At 47.4% G+C, this 15,722-nt stretch overlaps 1 protein-coding gene across 2 annotated transcripts in view; it reads left to right on the top strand.

Annotated features, from left to right (window-relative positions):
• The window catches only part of TAF1B (TATA-box binding protein associated factor, RNA polymerase I subunit B), a 316,001-nt gene that overhangs the window by 25,390 nt on the left and 274,889 nt on the right, over positions 1–15,722 (top strand). For both annotated transcript variants that reach the window (XM_063915434.1, XM_063915433.1), the window contains exons 3-4: positions 6,406–6,493; positions 10,180–10,280. In XM_063915434.1, coding sequence (XP_063771504.1) covers positions 6,406–6,493; positions 10,180–10,280 — 189 coding nt within the window. The remainder of the gene's footprint in view (positions 1–6,405; positions 6,494–10,179; positions 10,281–15,722) is intronic.

Genomic DNA, 15,722 nt, shown 5'->3' with positions numbered 1-15,722 from the left:
CTGGACATGATTTTGTGTTCACTGTCTGCTGTCTCCTGTTAGTGATGACCGTGTGTGCAGTGGTGCCGAGAGAGGGAGGGGGGGGGATGGTACAAATTACCCGGGCACAGGGCTGATGGAGGGGCCCAGTGAGGGTCCAGTGGGGCTCGGGCCCCCTTCCCCTTACATGGCGGCAGCAGCAGCTGCAGCTCTTCTCTTCAGCCCAACACACACTGCTGTGTGCTGGGCTGCAGTGTGGCCATGGAGGTGTTTAAAATGCAATTTTTCAGTATTTTTTTCTAAGGGTATATGACCACGCCTCCTTGATCAGGCCACGCCCCCTGAAAAGTGCCTGGGCCCAGCCCGGCTCTCTACTGCCCTATGTGTGTGGCTGCTGTATGGTAACGGTACCAGTCCCTCTTGTGGTCATGTGAGCATGGTCTGTGCAAAGGTGTACAGTCTCTGTAATGGAGTGAGCACCATGATAACTTCACCTCAGTAAGTACAAGTTTTCAGAGAGAGCGCCTATCATTTCCTCTTAAAGAATTGGCACCATTTTTTTCTGCCACCCTGATACTTTCAGTGTCGTCCTCTGATGCAGATATGTTTATATGCCCTGTACTTGTCCTACGTTGTCTTGACCTTACTTATTTGTTTATGTAATTGGGCGCTGCGGATCCCGTGTGGCGCCATATAAATAAAGGTTAATAATAATTTCTCTGACGTCCTAGTGGATGCTGGGACTCCGTAAGGACCATGGGGGATAGCGGCTCCGCAGGAGACAGGGCACAAGAATAAAAGCTTTAGGATCAGGTGGTGTGCACTGGCTCCTCCCCCTATGACCCTCCTCCAAGCCTCAGTTAGATTTTTGTGCCCGAACGAGAAGGGTGCAGGCTAGGTGGCTCTCCTGAGCTGCTTAGAATAAAAGTTTAATTTAGGTTTTTTATTTTCAGTGAGTCCTGCTGGCAACAGGCTCACTGCATCGTGGGACTAAGGGGAGAAGAAGCGAACTCACCTGCGTGCAGAGTGGATTGGGCTTCTTAGGCTACTGGACATTAGCTCCAGAGGGACGATCACAGGTACAGCCTGGATGGGTCACCGGAGCCGCGCCGCCGTCCCCCTTACAGAGCCAGAAGAGACGAAGAGGTCCGGTGAAATCGGCGGCAGAAGACAATCCTGTCTTCAGACTAAGGTAGCGCACAGCACCGCAGCTGTGCGCCATTGCTCTCAGCACACTTCACACTCCGGTCACTGAGGGTGCAGGGCGCTTGGGGGGGAGCGCCCTGAGACGCAATATAAATGATAATACCTTAGGTGGCAAAAGAATACATCACATATAGCTCCTGGGCTATATGGATGTTTTTTAACCCCTGCCATTTTTACACAAAAGAGCGGGAGATAAGGACGTCGTGAAGGGGCGGAGCCTATCTCCTCAGCACACAAGCGCCATTTTCCCTCACAGTTCCGCTGGAAGGACGGCTCCCTGACTCTCCCCTGCAGTCCTGCTTCAGAATCAGGGTAAAAAAGAGAAGGGGGGGCACTATTGGCAGCAAATGACAATATAAACAGCAGCTATAAGGGAATAACACTTATATAAGGTTATCCCTGTATATATATATAGCGCTGGGTGTGTGCTGGCAGACTCTCCCTCTGTCTCTCCAAAGGGCTCGTGGGGTCCTGTCCTCTATCAGAGCATTCCCGGTGTGTGTGCTGTGTGTCGGTACGTGTGTGTCGACATGTATGAGGAGGAAAATGATGTGGAGGCGGAGCAATTGCCTGCGTTAGTGATGTCACCCCCTAGGGAGTCGACACCTGACTGGATGATCGTGTTCAAACAATTAAGTGATAATGTCAACACTTTGCAAAAAACTGTTGACGACATGAGACAGCCGGCAAATCAATTAGTGCCTGTCCAGGCGTCTCAGACACCGTCAGGGGCCCTAAAACGCCCGTTACCTCAGTGGGTCGACACAGACCCAGACACAGATACTGAGTCTAGTGTCGACGGTGATGAGTCGAACGTAATGTCCAGTAGGGCCACACGTTACATGATCACGGCAATGAAGGAAGCATTGCACATTTCTGACACTACAAATACCACTAAGAAGGGTATTATGTGGGGGGTGAAAAAACTACCAATAGTTTTTCCTGAGTCAGATGAATTGAATGAGGTATGTGATAAAGCGTGGGTTTCTCCCGACAAAAAACTGCTAATTTCTAATAAATTATTGGCACTATATCCTTTCCCATCAGAGGTTAGGACACGTTGGGAAACACCCCCTAGGGTAGATAAGGCGCTCACACGTTTATCTAAAAAAGTAGCGTTACCGTCTCCTGATACGGCCACCCTCAAAGAACCAGCTGATAGAAGGCTGGAAAATATCCTAAAAAGTATATACACACATACTGGTGTTATACTGCGACCAGCAATCGCTTCAGCCTGGATGTGCAGTGCTGGAGTCGCGTGGTCGGATTCCCTGACTGAAAATATTGATACCCTGGATAGGGACAATATATTGTTAACTATAGAGCATTTGAAGGATGCATTACTATATATGCGTGATGCACAGAGGGATATTTGCACCCTGGCATCAAGAGTAAGTGCTATGTCCATCTGCCAGAAGAACGTTATGGACGCGTCAGTGGTCAGGGGATGCGGATTCCAAACGACATATGGAAGTATTGCCGTATAAAGGGGAGGAGTTATTTGGGGCTGGTCTTTCGGACCTGGTGGCCACGGCAACGGCTGGAAAGTCCACCTTCTTACCCCAGGTCACTTCACATCAACAGAAAAAGACACCGTCTTTTCAAACTCAGTCCTTTCGTTCCCATAAATACAAGCGAGCAAAAGGCCATTCCTTTCTGCCCCGGGGCAGAGGAAGGGGAAAAAGACTGCACCATGCAGCCGCTTCCCAGGATCAGAAGCCTTCCCCTGCTTCTGCCAAGTCTTCAGCATGACGCTGGGGCTTTACAAGCAGACTCAGACTTGGTGGGGGCCCGTCTCAAGAATTTCAACGCGCAGTGGGCTCACTCGCAAGTGGATCCCTGGATTCTACAGGTAGTATCGCAGGGGTACAAACTAGAATTCGAGGCGTTTCCCCCTCGCCGGTTCCTGAGTCTGCTCTGCCAAAGTCTCCCTCCGACAGGGAGGCAGTTCTGGAAGCCATTCACAAGCTGTATTCCCAGCAGGTGATAATCAAGGTACCCCTCCTACAACAAGGAAAGGGGTATTATTCCACGCTGTTTGTGGTACCGAAGCCGGACGGCTCGGTGAGACCAATTTTAAATCTGAAATCCTTGAACACTTACATAAAAAGGTTCAAATTCAAGATGGAATCACTCAGAGCGGTGATAGCGAACCTGGAAGAAGGGGACTATATGGTGTCTCTGGACATCAAAGATGCTTATCTCCACGTCCCAATCTACCCTTCTCACCAAGGGTATCTCCGGTTTGTAGTACAAGACTGTCATTATCAGTTTCAGACGCTGCCGTTTGGGTTGTCCACGGCACCTCGGGTCTTTACCAAGGTAATGGCCGAAATGATGATTCTTCTTCGAAGAAAAGGCATCTTAATTATCCCTTACTTGGACGATCTCCTGATAAGGGCAAGGTCCAGGGAACAGTTAGAAGTCGGAGTAGCACTATCTCAGATAGTGTTACGTCAGCACGGGTGGATCCTAAATATTCCAAAATCGCAGCTGATTCCAACGACACGTCTTCTGTTCCTAGGAATGATTCTGGACACAGTCCAGAAGAAGGTTTTTCTCCCGGAGGAGAAGGCCAAGGAGTTATCCGAGCTAGTCAGGAACCTCCTAAAACCAGGCCAGGTGTCAGTGCATCAGTGCACGAGGGTCCTGGGAAAAATGGTGGCTTCTTACGAAGCAATTCCATTCGGAAGATTCCATGCAAGAACGTTTCAGTGGGATCTACTGGACAAATGGTCCGGTTCGCATCTTCAGATGCAGCAGCGGATAACCCTGTCACCAAAGACGAGGGTGTCCCTCCTGTGGTGGTTGCAGAGTGCTCATCTTCTAGAGGGCCGCAGATTCGGCATTCAGGATTGGATCCTGGTGACCACGGATGCAAGCCTGAGAGGCTGGGGAGCAGTCACACAGGGAAGAAACTTCCAGGGCTTGTGGTCAAGCATGGAAACATCTCTTCATATAAACATTCTGGAACTACGGGCCATTTACAATGCCCTAAGTCAAGCGAAACCCCTGCTTCAGGGTCAGGCGGTATTGATCCAATCGGACAACATCACGTCAGTCGCCCACGTAAACAGACAGGGCGGCACGAGAAGCAGGAGTGCAATGGCAGAAGCTGCAAGGATTCTTCGCTGGGCGGAAAATCATGTGATAGCTCTGTCAGCAGTGTTCATTCCGGGAGTGGACAACTGGGAAGCAGACTTCCTCAGCAGACACGACCTTCACCCGGGAGAGTGGGGACTTCACCCAGAAGTCTTCCACCTGATTGTAAACCGTTGGGAAAAACCAAAGGTGGACATGATGGCGTCACGTCTAAACAAAAAACTAGACAGATATTGCGCCAGGTCAAGGGACCCTCAGGCAATAGCGGTGGACGCTCTGGTGACACCGTGGGTGTACCAGTCAGTGTATGTGTTCCCTCCTCTGCCTCTCATACCAAAAGTACTGAGAATCATAAGAAGGAGAGGAGTAAGAACGATACTCGTGGTTCCGGATTGGCCAAGAAGGACTTGGTACCCGGAACTTCAAGAGATGCTCACGGAAGACCCGTGGCCTCTACCTCTAAGAAAGGACCTGCTCCAGCAGGGGCCTTGTCTGTTCCAAGACTTACCGCGGCTGCGTTTGACGGCATGGCGGTTGAACGCCGGATCCTGAAGGAAAAAGGCATTCCAGATGAAGTCATCCCTACCCTGGTCAAAGCCAGGAAGGATGTAACCGCAAAACATTATCACCGCATTTGGCGAAAATATGTTGCGTGGTGTGAGGCCAAGAAGGCCCCTACAGAGGAATTTCAACTGGGTCGTTTCCTCCATTTCCTGCAAACAGGACTGTCTATGGGCCTAAAATTAGGGTCCATTAAGGTTCAAATTTCGGCCCTGTCGATTTTCTTCCAGAAAGAACTGGCTTCAGTACCTGAAGTTCAGACATTTGTAAAAGGGGTACTGCATATACAACCTCCTTTTGTGCCTCCAGTGGCACCTTGGGATCTCAATGTTGTTTTGAGGTTCCTTAAGTCACATTGGTTTGAACCACTCACCACTGTGGACTTAAAATATCTCACATGGAAGGTGACGATGCTGTTAGCCCTGGCTTCAGCCAGGCGTGTGTCAGAATTGGCGGCTTTATCATATAAAAGCCCTTACTTAATTTTTCATTCTGACAGGGCAGAATTGAGGACTCGTCCTCAATTTCTCCCTAAGGTGGTTTCTGCTTTTCACATGAACCAACCTATTGTGGTGCCTGCGGCTACTAGGGACTTGGAGGACTCCAAGTTACTTGACGTTGTCAGGGCCCTGAAAATATATGTTTCCAGGACGGCTGGAGTCAGAAAGTCTGACTCGCTGTTTATCCTGTATGCACCCAACAAGCTGGGTGCTCCTGCTTCTAAGCAGACTATTGCTCGTTGGATTTGTAGTACAATTCAGCTTGCACATTCTGTGGCAGGCCTGCCACAGCCAAAATCTGTAAAAGCCCATTCCACAAGGAAAGTGGGCTCATCTTGGGCGGCTGCCCGAGGGGTCTCGGCTTTACAACTTTGCCGAGCAGCTACTTGGTCAGGGGCAAACACGTTTGCTAAATTCTACAAATTTGATACCCTGGCTGAGGAGGACCTGGAGTTCTCTCATTCGGTGCTGCAGAGTCATCCGCACTCTCCCGCCCGTTTGGGAGCTTTGGTATAATCCCCATGGTCCTTACGGAGTCCCAGCATCCACTAGGACGTCAGAGAAAATAAGATTTTACTTACCGATAAATCTATTTCTCGTAGTCCGTAGTGGATGCTGGGCGCCCATCCCAAGTGCGGATTGTCTGCAATACTTGTACATAGTTATTGTTAACTAAATCGGGTTATTGTTGTTGTGAGCCATCTTTTCAGAGGCTCCTTCGTTGTTATCATACTGTTAACTGGGTTCAGATCACAAGTTGTACGGTGTGATTGGTGTGGCTGGTATGAGTCTTACCCGGGATTCAATATCCTTCCTTATTATGTACGCTCGTCCGGGCACAGTATCCTAACTGAGGCTTGGAGGAGGGTCATAGGGGGAGGAGCCAGTGCACACCACCTGATCCTAAAGCTTTTATTCTTGTGCCCTGTCTCCTGCGGAGCCGCTATCCCCCATGGTCCTTACGGAGTCCCAGCATCCACTACGGACTACGAGAAATAGATTTATCGGTAAGTAAAATCTTATTTGTTCTAATGTCAGTGTTTTTGTGTTGGTGCAGAAAACCAAAGACGTTGAGGAGTTAGACCTTTTCATTCACAATTCAAAGGTACAGTCTGTTTCCAGGGGATTAAGGAAAGCGAAAACTGGTGAGTGCTTGTAGAGAGACATGGCTGCTATTTATCTTATGCATTTACAGGAAGCTGCAAAGAAGTTGTTGGGCAACATGTTTAATGGATCACCAAAACTGACTGAGTGCTCGAGTGTTAGAAAGAAACAGTATACTGTCAATTCTTCATTTAGCCGCACATAAATCCACAAATGGCTGGATGATCTTTGTGGAAGAATATGATTTTCTACATTTTAGTTTGCTGGAAATTTTATAATGGAAAAAACTCTTGAGTGACATCTATTGGTCATTTCTGGTGTTGATCAGCTATCATCAGTCATTTCCACCCTGGGTAAGCCCTGGGTCCCAATTTGCTTTATGACTACCCTAACATTTGCAAAGTAATACATATAATAGCCATTAGAAAAACTCTTTAGGTCATGGGTCTTCAACCTGTGGCCCTCCAGCTGCTGTGGAACTACACATCCCAGCATGTCCTTCCTCAGTTTTACCATGCCTTAATAGCAAAACTGTGGCAGGGCATGCTGGGATGGGTAGTTCCAAAGCAGCAGGAGGGCCACAGGTTGATGACCCATGCTTTAGGTGCTGCTATATATAAAAGCAAAAAATGTGCCATAAACCAGATTTATAAAAAAAAAAAAAAAAAAACCAAGAGTAGAATGATTTATACAAATATATTTCTCAGTTTTTTTTAAAAAAACTTAAAATTGGCAATTAAACTGTGTTTTCTTATAAAAGGATACAGCTACAGACTTTTTTAATTTTGCTCTACTGTTATGTATGGGACTAGAGAGCCCTAGCATACTGCATTCCCTATGTGCCTCATTTTCACCTGGGTGTCCCACCCTGCCCAATTATCACCTGGGTGTCCCACCCTGCCTAATTATCACCTGGGTGTCCCACCCTGCCCCACCATTACAGAGACATTTTTATGTACCCCTGAACGTCACAGCAAGTACCCCCAGGTATACTAGGTTGAGAACCACAGGTATACTCAGAAACAAATACATTTTTGCCAGACAGCAACATCTTTTGTACACAGGATTTTATTTCTTTAATTTTTATAGTATTTGTTATTAACATATTACTTTATATAACCCCTTTCCCATGCTGCAATACACCTACCTGCATTTTAGATCCAAGAGACATCTTATGAATTGGTACAATTTCTAAAAGTCATGCAACCCAACTCCATACCTCCCAACATAACCCTCTCCAGGAGGGACACAATGCTCTGCTTCTGGACTTACCTCTTAATTTAAGATTGTTGGCACCTGTTTTGAACAGGTTAATGGATAAGAAAGGTGTTTCACTACAGGTTATGACAATTATAAATTAAGAGGGAAGTCCAGGAGCAGAGAATTCTGTCCCTCCTGGAGAGGGTCATGTTGGGAGGTATGCAACTCTATGCCATTTTTATTATTTTTTCTTTTAACTACACCCCAGCATTGTTTGAACATGTCACATACCCTAGAACCATTGAAGAACGGACAAGGTATTTTTGCGTTTTTGACATGTGTTGCTATACGTGGTACATCCAGAATGGGAAGGGGGGGTTGGGGGGGCCACTAAGTGGATCTTTACCTTTTAGCTGGGAGTACTGATTAAGATTTTGCATGTTTTTAATGTGTTTATTCTGGTGCGTACTGGGCCTCTACAAACTAGAGAGAAAAAAGTATTCCGTATTAGGGCACACTCAAGGCAAATACACTAATATATCCTAAAAGTCGACGCCCCTTAGGGGAGAGGACCAAAATTTTATTAAAATATAACTTTTATTGGTATATATTAAAGCTTACGAAATATGTGCAAGTGAAAAAATAATAAAGAAAATGAAAAAATAATAAAAAATGTTTTCATTGTGCAGACTTAATGTGATATTAAAAAGCTGAACCACTGTGTAGATGTATGTGTTGTTAATTCTTCCAATGAAAGAAAGTGTGTATCACTTAGTTCTGTGGTTACATCAAATATTGCTACAGCTATTGCAATACTGTAGCTGCTTATGACAGGGATAGTATTTGTATCAATTTCACTGTGATGGTCTTATTTTTAAATGCCTACTACACCTCACACATAAACATAAATCTGTCTGACGTCTAAATGTCATAGAGGCATAGCATACCCTCCAACATGACCCGCCCCGCTAGGTATAAAATGCTCTGTTTCTAGACTTCCCTCTTAATTTATTATTGCCATCACCTGGGACGAAACAGCTTTCTTATCATTTAACTAGTTCAACACAGGTGATGGAAATCATAAAGTAAGAGGGAAGTCCAGAAACAGAGCATTTTGTACCTAGTGGGGCGGGTCATGTTGGAGGGTCTGGCATAGTACACGTCTATCTCCTAGCATAATGTAGTATACCACAATTAAGTATCGTGTTGATGAATATTTGGAAACACACACATAGGAAGTATTAATAATATGCTGCTAAATAAGATTCATTCATGAAAAATAATAAAAGTATAATTATTGTACATAATAGTCCTTTATATATATGATTTTATATGTCCCCATCAGTATCCATAATTTGTATATTTGCGTACTGGGCCTCTGTAACTTCTCTTCAGTGTTTTAGGGGTCTATTTACTACGCCTTCGGTGGAGATGAAGATGTATGGAGATAAAGTACCAGCCAACCAGCCCCTAACTGTCATTTTTCAAACCCAGCCTTATCTCCATCCACTTTATCTCCATCCAAGGCTTAGTAAATAGACCCCCATGTGTGCTGTTTACTAGTTTCTCATTTCCATTCTGTCAATTTTTTTTTTATTTGCCTTCATTTCGTACCTTGCCTTGTTTAGTGCATGTTTTGCAGGTAACCCAGCAGGTGCACAGGTGTACTAATTACTCACTGACACATTTTAAAAGGTCCACAGGTGGAGCTAATTATTTCACTTGCGATTCTGTGAGGAGACCTGCAAAACATGCACTGTGTGGGGTCCTGAGGACCGAGTTTGAGAACCACTGCTCTAGAACACAGGTTCTCAAACTCGGTCCTCAGAACCCCACACAGTGCATGTGTTGCAGATCTCACAGAATCACAAGTGAAATAATTAGCTCCACCTATGGACCTTTTAACATGTGTTCGTGAGTAATATACCTGTGCACTTACTGGGTTACCTGCAAAACATGCACTGTGTGGGGTCCTGAGGACCGAGTTTGAGAACCACTGCTCTAGAACAGTGGGTTCCAAACTGTGTCCTCAAGGAGCACTAACTGCCCAGGTTTTAAGTATGTCCATAGCTCAGCACAGATGGTTAAATCATATTGACTGAGGTACTAATTAAGTCACCTGTTGCTAAGCATGGATACTTAAAACCTGGACCGTTAGTGCTCCTTGGCGACCGAGTTTGGGAACAAATGCTGTAGACAGTGTATAGTATGTATGATTCTATCACTGTGCAGTTTTCGGTGCTACCCCGTAATCCTGACCCTGCTAAGTATCGATGTGTCTGTCTTGTTTTCCCTGGCATGCTTATACGATTCAACAGTTCCTTTTGTCTTTGTTATTTGACCCTGGCTTGCTTGGACTTCCAAGGACTGTGTTTATAGGGGAGCATCCGAATACCAGAGTTGCTGGTCTTATTGCCCCTGCCCAGCACATCCCAGTATCCAGCTGGACAGGATGTATTGAAATTCACCGGGACAGTTATTGAATATTTTTGTTTTATTTTGTTTTCTTCTGTTTTCCTCTTTTTAGAAACATTCAGCTGGGAGTGGTACGTTTGTGAAGGCTTCCAGCTAATCTTGCTCCGGCAAGCTGAAGCCCTTCAAGCCTTGGGAGTGGACCCTCAAGTTAAGGTCATTTGAAAATAATTGTATTATTTATGACATTGACCATATATAAAATTGAGTTGTTCCTTGTTCCTTCCTCTATGTCCTTAAATTCCTACAACATAGCACTCAGCAATTTATCTCGAAAATGTCCTAGAGATTTCCTTTGGTTATTGCAAAGTGCGTTATGGAAAGGATGATTGGTCATCCCCAATTTTAAACATTAAGTTGTGTCTGCATTCACGTACTTTCTGCGCCATGTGATGTGAGATGTCTGACGCGATTCCCGTGTGGGGCACTTTTTCCTCAATTTTGCTACTTTTCCCTCAGTTTAGCATTTCAGTTCACATATATGGGGGAATTCAATTCCAGAAGAAGGGTGCAATTTTCTTTTGCGGTGGCATTTAAACGCTGGCAGCGGCACCACATCTCACACCCTTTGCCTCCCGGTTGAATCCCGTATTCACTGAAAGATGCTTGCTCCCCTATGGGGTAACGAACACTTTTTTTTTTGCAACACCGTGCTGCTGTGAAGTGCAGCTGCTGCCCAATCAGCTGGGTGAAATTATTCACCAGTAATCGGAATCCCCCCCCATAGTGCACTAGGTACCTAGGATGATGATGATTATTATTTTTATTATCACAAAGGAATTACTCTAAAGCCGCAGATAAAACACAGCAATGCATGGTGCAGGTCCTGGTATTGGACCGGGCTTTTGCCTTTTTACATAAACCTCATATTCCTCATATTGCTTATAGTGTACTAGGTATCAGGATTAGTATATTTGTAGCAAAGGAATTGGCATAAAGTCACAGATTAAGCATAACGCTATATGGCGTGGGCCAATCATATGGGACCTGTCCGTTGCTGTTTACCTTACATTGTTCTACTTTTTCCACAGATTTGCCTTTTGGTTCATTTATAGGGCCAGGCTGAATTAGCCGCGGTGATTAACCGATTAGCTGCAGGCTGTTTTTAATGTGGATTTCTGTGCGAGCCTGAGGGAGGCTCAAACAGAAATCCATGGTAAGTGCCCTTAGCGCGGATGCCGCAAATGCAATAACCCATAGCTCCTGGTATTTTGAAACATATGGGTTAATGTGCATTAGGGGGTGAAATTGAAAAGCCTCGGTGTGAAAACCCGAAGCTACAACCTTTTCCCCACACTGTGAATTACCATGGCTAATTGAATCTGGCCCTTAGTGTACTAGGTTCTTAGGATTACTGTTTTGGCGCAGCTAAGCCGCAAAGTCAATGGCACACTAAACAGGGATATTTGGCGCGATTATGGGATAGGTGTATGTCGCACATCTGTACATAGCCACATGGCTTGGCCAGTGTGTTCTGTGTAGGTTGTCACAGTAAATCTTTTATTTCTCTGACGTCCTAGTGGATGCTGGGGACTCCGTAAGGACCATGGGGAATAGACGGCTCCGCAGGAGACTGGGCACATCTAAAGAAAGATTTAGGTCTATCTGGTGTGCACTGGCTCCTCCCCCTATGACCCTCCTCCAAGCCTCAGTTAGATTTCTGTGCCCGGCCGAGCTGGATGCACACTAGGGGCTCTCCTGAGCTCCTAGAAAGAAAGTATAGTTTAGGTTTTTTATTTTACAGTGAGACCTGCTGGCAACAGGCTCACTGCAGCGAGGGACTAAGGGGAGAAGAAGCGAACCTACCTAAGTGGTGGTAGCTTGGGCTTCTTCGGCTATTGGACACCATTAGCTCCAGAGGGATCGCACACAGGACCCGACCTCGTCGTCCGTTCCCGGAGCCGCGCTGCCGTCCCCCTTACAGAGCCAGAAGCAAGAAGGTCCGGTAAATCGGCGGCTGAAGACTTCTGTCTTCTCCAAGGTAGCGCACAGCACTGCAGCTGTGCGCCATTGCTCCTCATGCACACCACACACTTCGGTCACTGATGGGTGCAGGGCGCTGGGGGGGGGGGCGCCCTGAGCAGCAATATTAACACCTTGGCTGGCAAAACTGACACCATATATAGCCCCAGAGGCTATATAGGTGTATATTACCCCTGCCAGAATAACACAAAAAGCGTGAGAAAGCCCGCCGAAAAAGGGGCGGAGCCATCTCCCTCAGCACACTGGCGCCATTTTCCCTCACAGCTCCGCTGGAAGGATCGCTCCCTGGCTCTCCCCTGCAGTCCTGCACTACAGAAAGGGTAAAAAAGAGAGGGGGGGCACAAATTTAGGCGCAGTATAATATATATATGCAGCTATAAGGGAAAACACTCTTTATAGGTGATATCCCTGTGGTATATAGCGCTCTGGTGTGTGCTGGCATACTCTCCCTCTGTCTCCCCAAAGGGCTTTGTGGGGTCCTGTCCTCTGTCAGAGCATTCCCTGTGTGTGTGCTGTGTGTCGGTACCGCTGTGTCGCCATCTATGATGAGGAAAATGATGTGGAGGCAGAGCAAATGCCTGTAAATGTGTTGTCACCCCCTGAGGGGTCGACACCTGTGTGGATGGACTTATGGAAGGAATTACGTGACAGTGTCAGCTCCTTACATAAAAGGTTTGACGACATAGGACAGCCGGCTACTCAGCTTGTGACTGTTCCAGCGTCTCAAATGTCATCAGGGGCTTTAAAACGCCCGCTACCTCAGATGGCAGACACAGATGTCGACACGGATACCGACTCCAGTGTCGACGACGATGAGACTAGTGTACCCTCCAATAGGTCCACCCGTTACATGATTGAGGCAATGAAAAATGTATTACACATTTCTGATAGTACCCCAGGTACCACAAAAAAGGGTATTATGTTCGGTGAGAAAAAACTACCAGTAGTTTTTCCTGCATCTGAGGAATTAAATGAGGTGTGTGAGGAAGCGTGGACTTCCCCCGATAAGAAATTGATAATTTCTAAACGGTTATTGGCAGCGTACCCTTTCCCGCCAGAGGATAGGTCACGTTGGGAAACGTCCCCTAGGGTAGATAAAGCGCTTACACGTTTATCAAAACAGGTGGCACTACTGTCTCCGGATACGGCCGCCCTAAAGGATCCTGCTGATAGAAAGCAGGAGGCTACCCTAAAAGCTATATAGACCTCGTTTCCACAGCTACGGCTGGGAAATCGACATTTTTGCCACAGGCTACCCCACAGCAAAAGAAGGCACCGTATTATCAAGTACAGTCCTTTCGGCCCCATAAACACAAGAGGGCGCGAGGCGCATCCTTTCTGCCGAGAGGCAAAGGTATAGGGAAAAAGCTGCAGCATACAGCCAGTTCCCAAGAGCAAAAGTCCTCCCCCGCGTCCGGTAAGTCCACAGCATGACGCTGGGGCTTCACAGGCGGATCCGGGTACGGTGGGGGCCCGTCTCAGAAATTTCAGCACACAGTGGGCTCTCTCACAGGTGGATCCCTGGGCCCTTCAAGTAGTATCTTAGGGGTACATGCTGGAATTCGAGACGTCCCCCCCCCCCCCCGCGCCGTTTTCTAAAATCTGCCTTACCAGCAACTCCCTCTGCCAGGGAGGCAGTGTTGGTGGCTATCCAAAAACTGTATTCACAGCAAGTGATTGTCAAGGTACCCCTCCTTCAGCAAGGGAAGGGTTACTATTCCACAATGTTTGTGGTACCGAAACCGGACGGTTCGGTGAGACCCATCTTAAATTTAAAATCCTTGAACACTTGTATCAAAAGGTTCAAGTTCAAGATGGAATCGCTCAGGGCGGTTATTGCGAGCCTGGACGAGGAGGATTACATGGTCTCCCTGGACATCAAGGATGCGTACCTGCATGTCCCCATTTACCCTCCTCACCAGGAGTACCTCAGATTTGTGGTACAGGACTGTCACTATCAGTTCCAGACGCTGCCGTTTGGGTTATCCACGGCACCGAGGGTCTTTACCAAGGTAATGGCCGAAATGATGATACTCCTTCGCAAGAAGGGAGTTTTAATTATCCCGTACTTGGACGATCTCCTGATAAAGGCGAGGTCCAAGGAACAGTTGGTAGTGGGGGTAGCACTTTCTCGGGAAGTGCTACAACAGCACGGCTGGATTCTCAATATTTCAAAGTCACAGCTGGTCCCGACGACACGTCTTCTGTTCCTGGGAATGATTCTGGACACAGACCAGAAGGAAGGTTCCACGCAAGGACTTTCCAGTGGGACCTGTTGGACAAATGGTCCGGGTCCCATCTCCAGATGCAACAGCGGATAACCCTGTCGGCAAGGACCAGGGTGTCGCTGCTGTGGTGGCTGCAGAGGGCTCATCTACTAGAGGGCCGCAGATTCGGAATACAGGACTGGGTCCTGGTGACCACGGATGCCAGCCTTCGGGGCTGGGGCGCAGTCACACAGGGAAGAAATTTCCAAGGACTGTGGTCAAATCAGGAGATTCCGCTTCAAGCAAGGCCCCTGCTTCAGAACCAGCCGGTACTGATCCAATCAGACAACATCACGGCGGTCGTCCATGTAAACAGACAGGGCGGCACAAGAAGCAGGAGGGCAATGGCAGAAGCCACAAGATTCTCCGATGGGCGGAAAATCATGTGTTAGCACTGACAGCAGTGTTCATTCCGGGAGTGGACAACTGGGAAGCAGACTTCCTCAGCAGGCACGACCTCCACCCGGGAGAATGGGGACTTCATCCAGAAGTCTTCCAAATGCTGGTAAACCGGTGGGAAAGACCACAGGTGGACATGATGGCGTCCCGCCTCAACAAAAAGCTAAAAAGATATTGCGCCAGGTCAAGGGACCCTCAGGCGATCACGGTGGACGCTCTAGTAACACCGTGGGTGTACCAGTCGGTTTATGTGTTTCCTCCTCTGCCTCTCATTCCCAAGGTACTGAGAATAATACGAAGGCGAGGAGTGAAAACTTTACTCGTGGTTCCGGATTGGCCAAGAAGAGCTTGGTACCCGGAACTTCAAGAGATGCTTTCAGAGGACCCTTGGCCTCTGCCGCTCAGACAGGACCTGCTGCAGCAGGGGCCCTGTCTGTTCCAAGACTTACCGCGGCTACGTTTGACGGCATGGCGGTTGAACACCGGATCCTGAAGGAAAAGGGCATTCCGGAGGAAGTCATCCCTACCCTGATCAAAGCCAGGAAGGCTGTCACCGTAAAACATTATCACCGCATTTGGCAGAAATATGTTGCTTGGTGTGAGGCCAGGAAGGCCCCAACGGAGGAATTTCAACTGGGTCGATTCCTGCATTTCCTGCAAGCAGGGGTGACGTTGGGCCTCAAATTGGGGTCCATTAAGGTCCAGATTTCGGCCCTGTCGATTTTCTTCCAGAAAGAACTGGCTTCACTGCCTGAAGTTCAGACTTTTGTCAAAGGAGTTCTGCGTATTCAGCCTCCTTTTGTGCCCCCAGTGGCACCTTGGGATCTCAATGTGGTTTTGGAGTTCCTGAAATCACATTGGTTTGAACCACTTAAGACTGTGGATTTGAAATATCTCACGTGGAAAGTGGTCATGCTGTTGGCTCTGGCTTCGGCCAGGCGTGTGTCAG

The sequence above is a fragment of the Pseudophryne corroboree genome, chromosome 4 (assembly GCF_028390025.1).
Source record: "Pseudophryne corroboree isolate aPseCor3 chromosome 4, aPseCor3.hap2, whole genome shotgun sequence".
Lineage (NCBI taxonomy): Eukaryota > Metazoa > Chordata > Amphibia > Anura > Myobatrachidae > Pseudophryne > Pseudophryne corroboree.
This window is presented reverse-complemented; position numbering and strand designations above follow the sequence as displayed.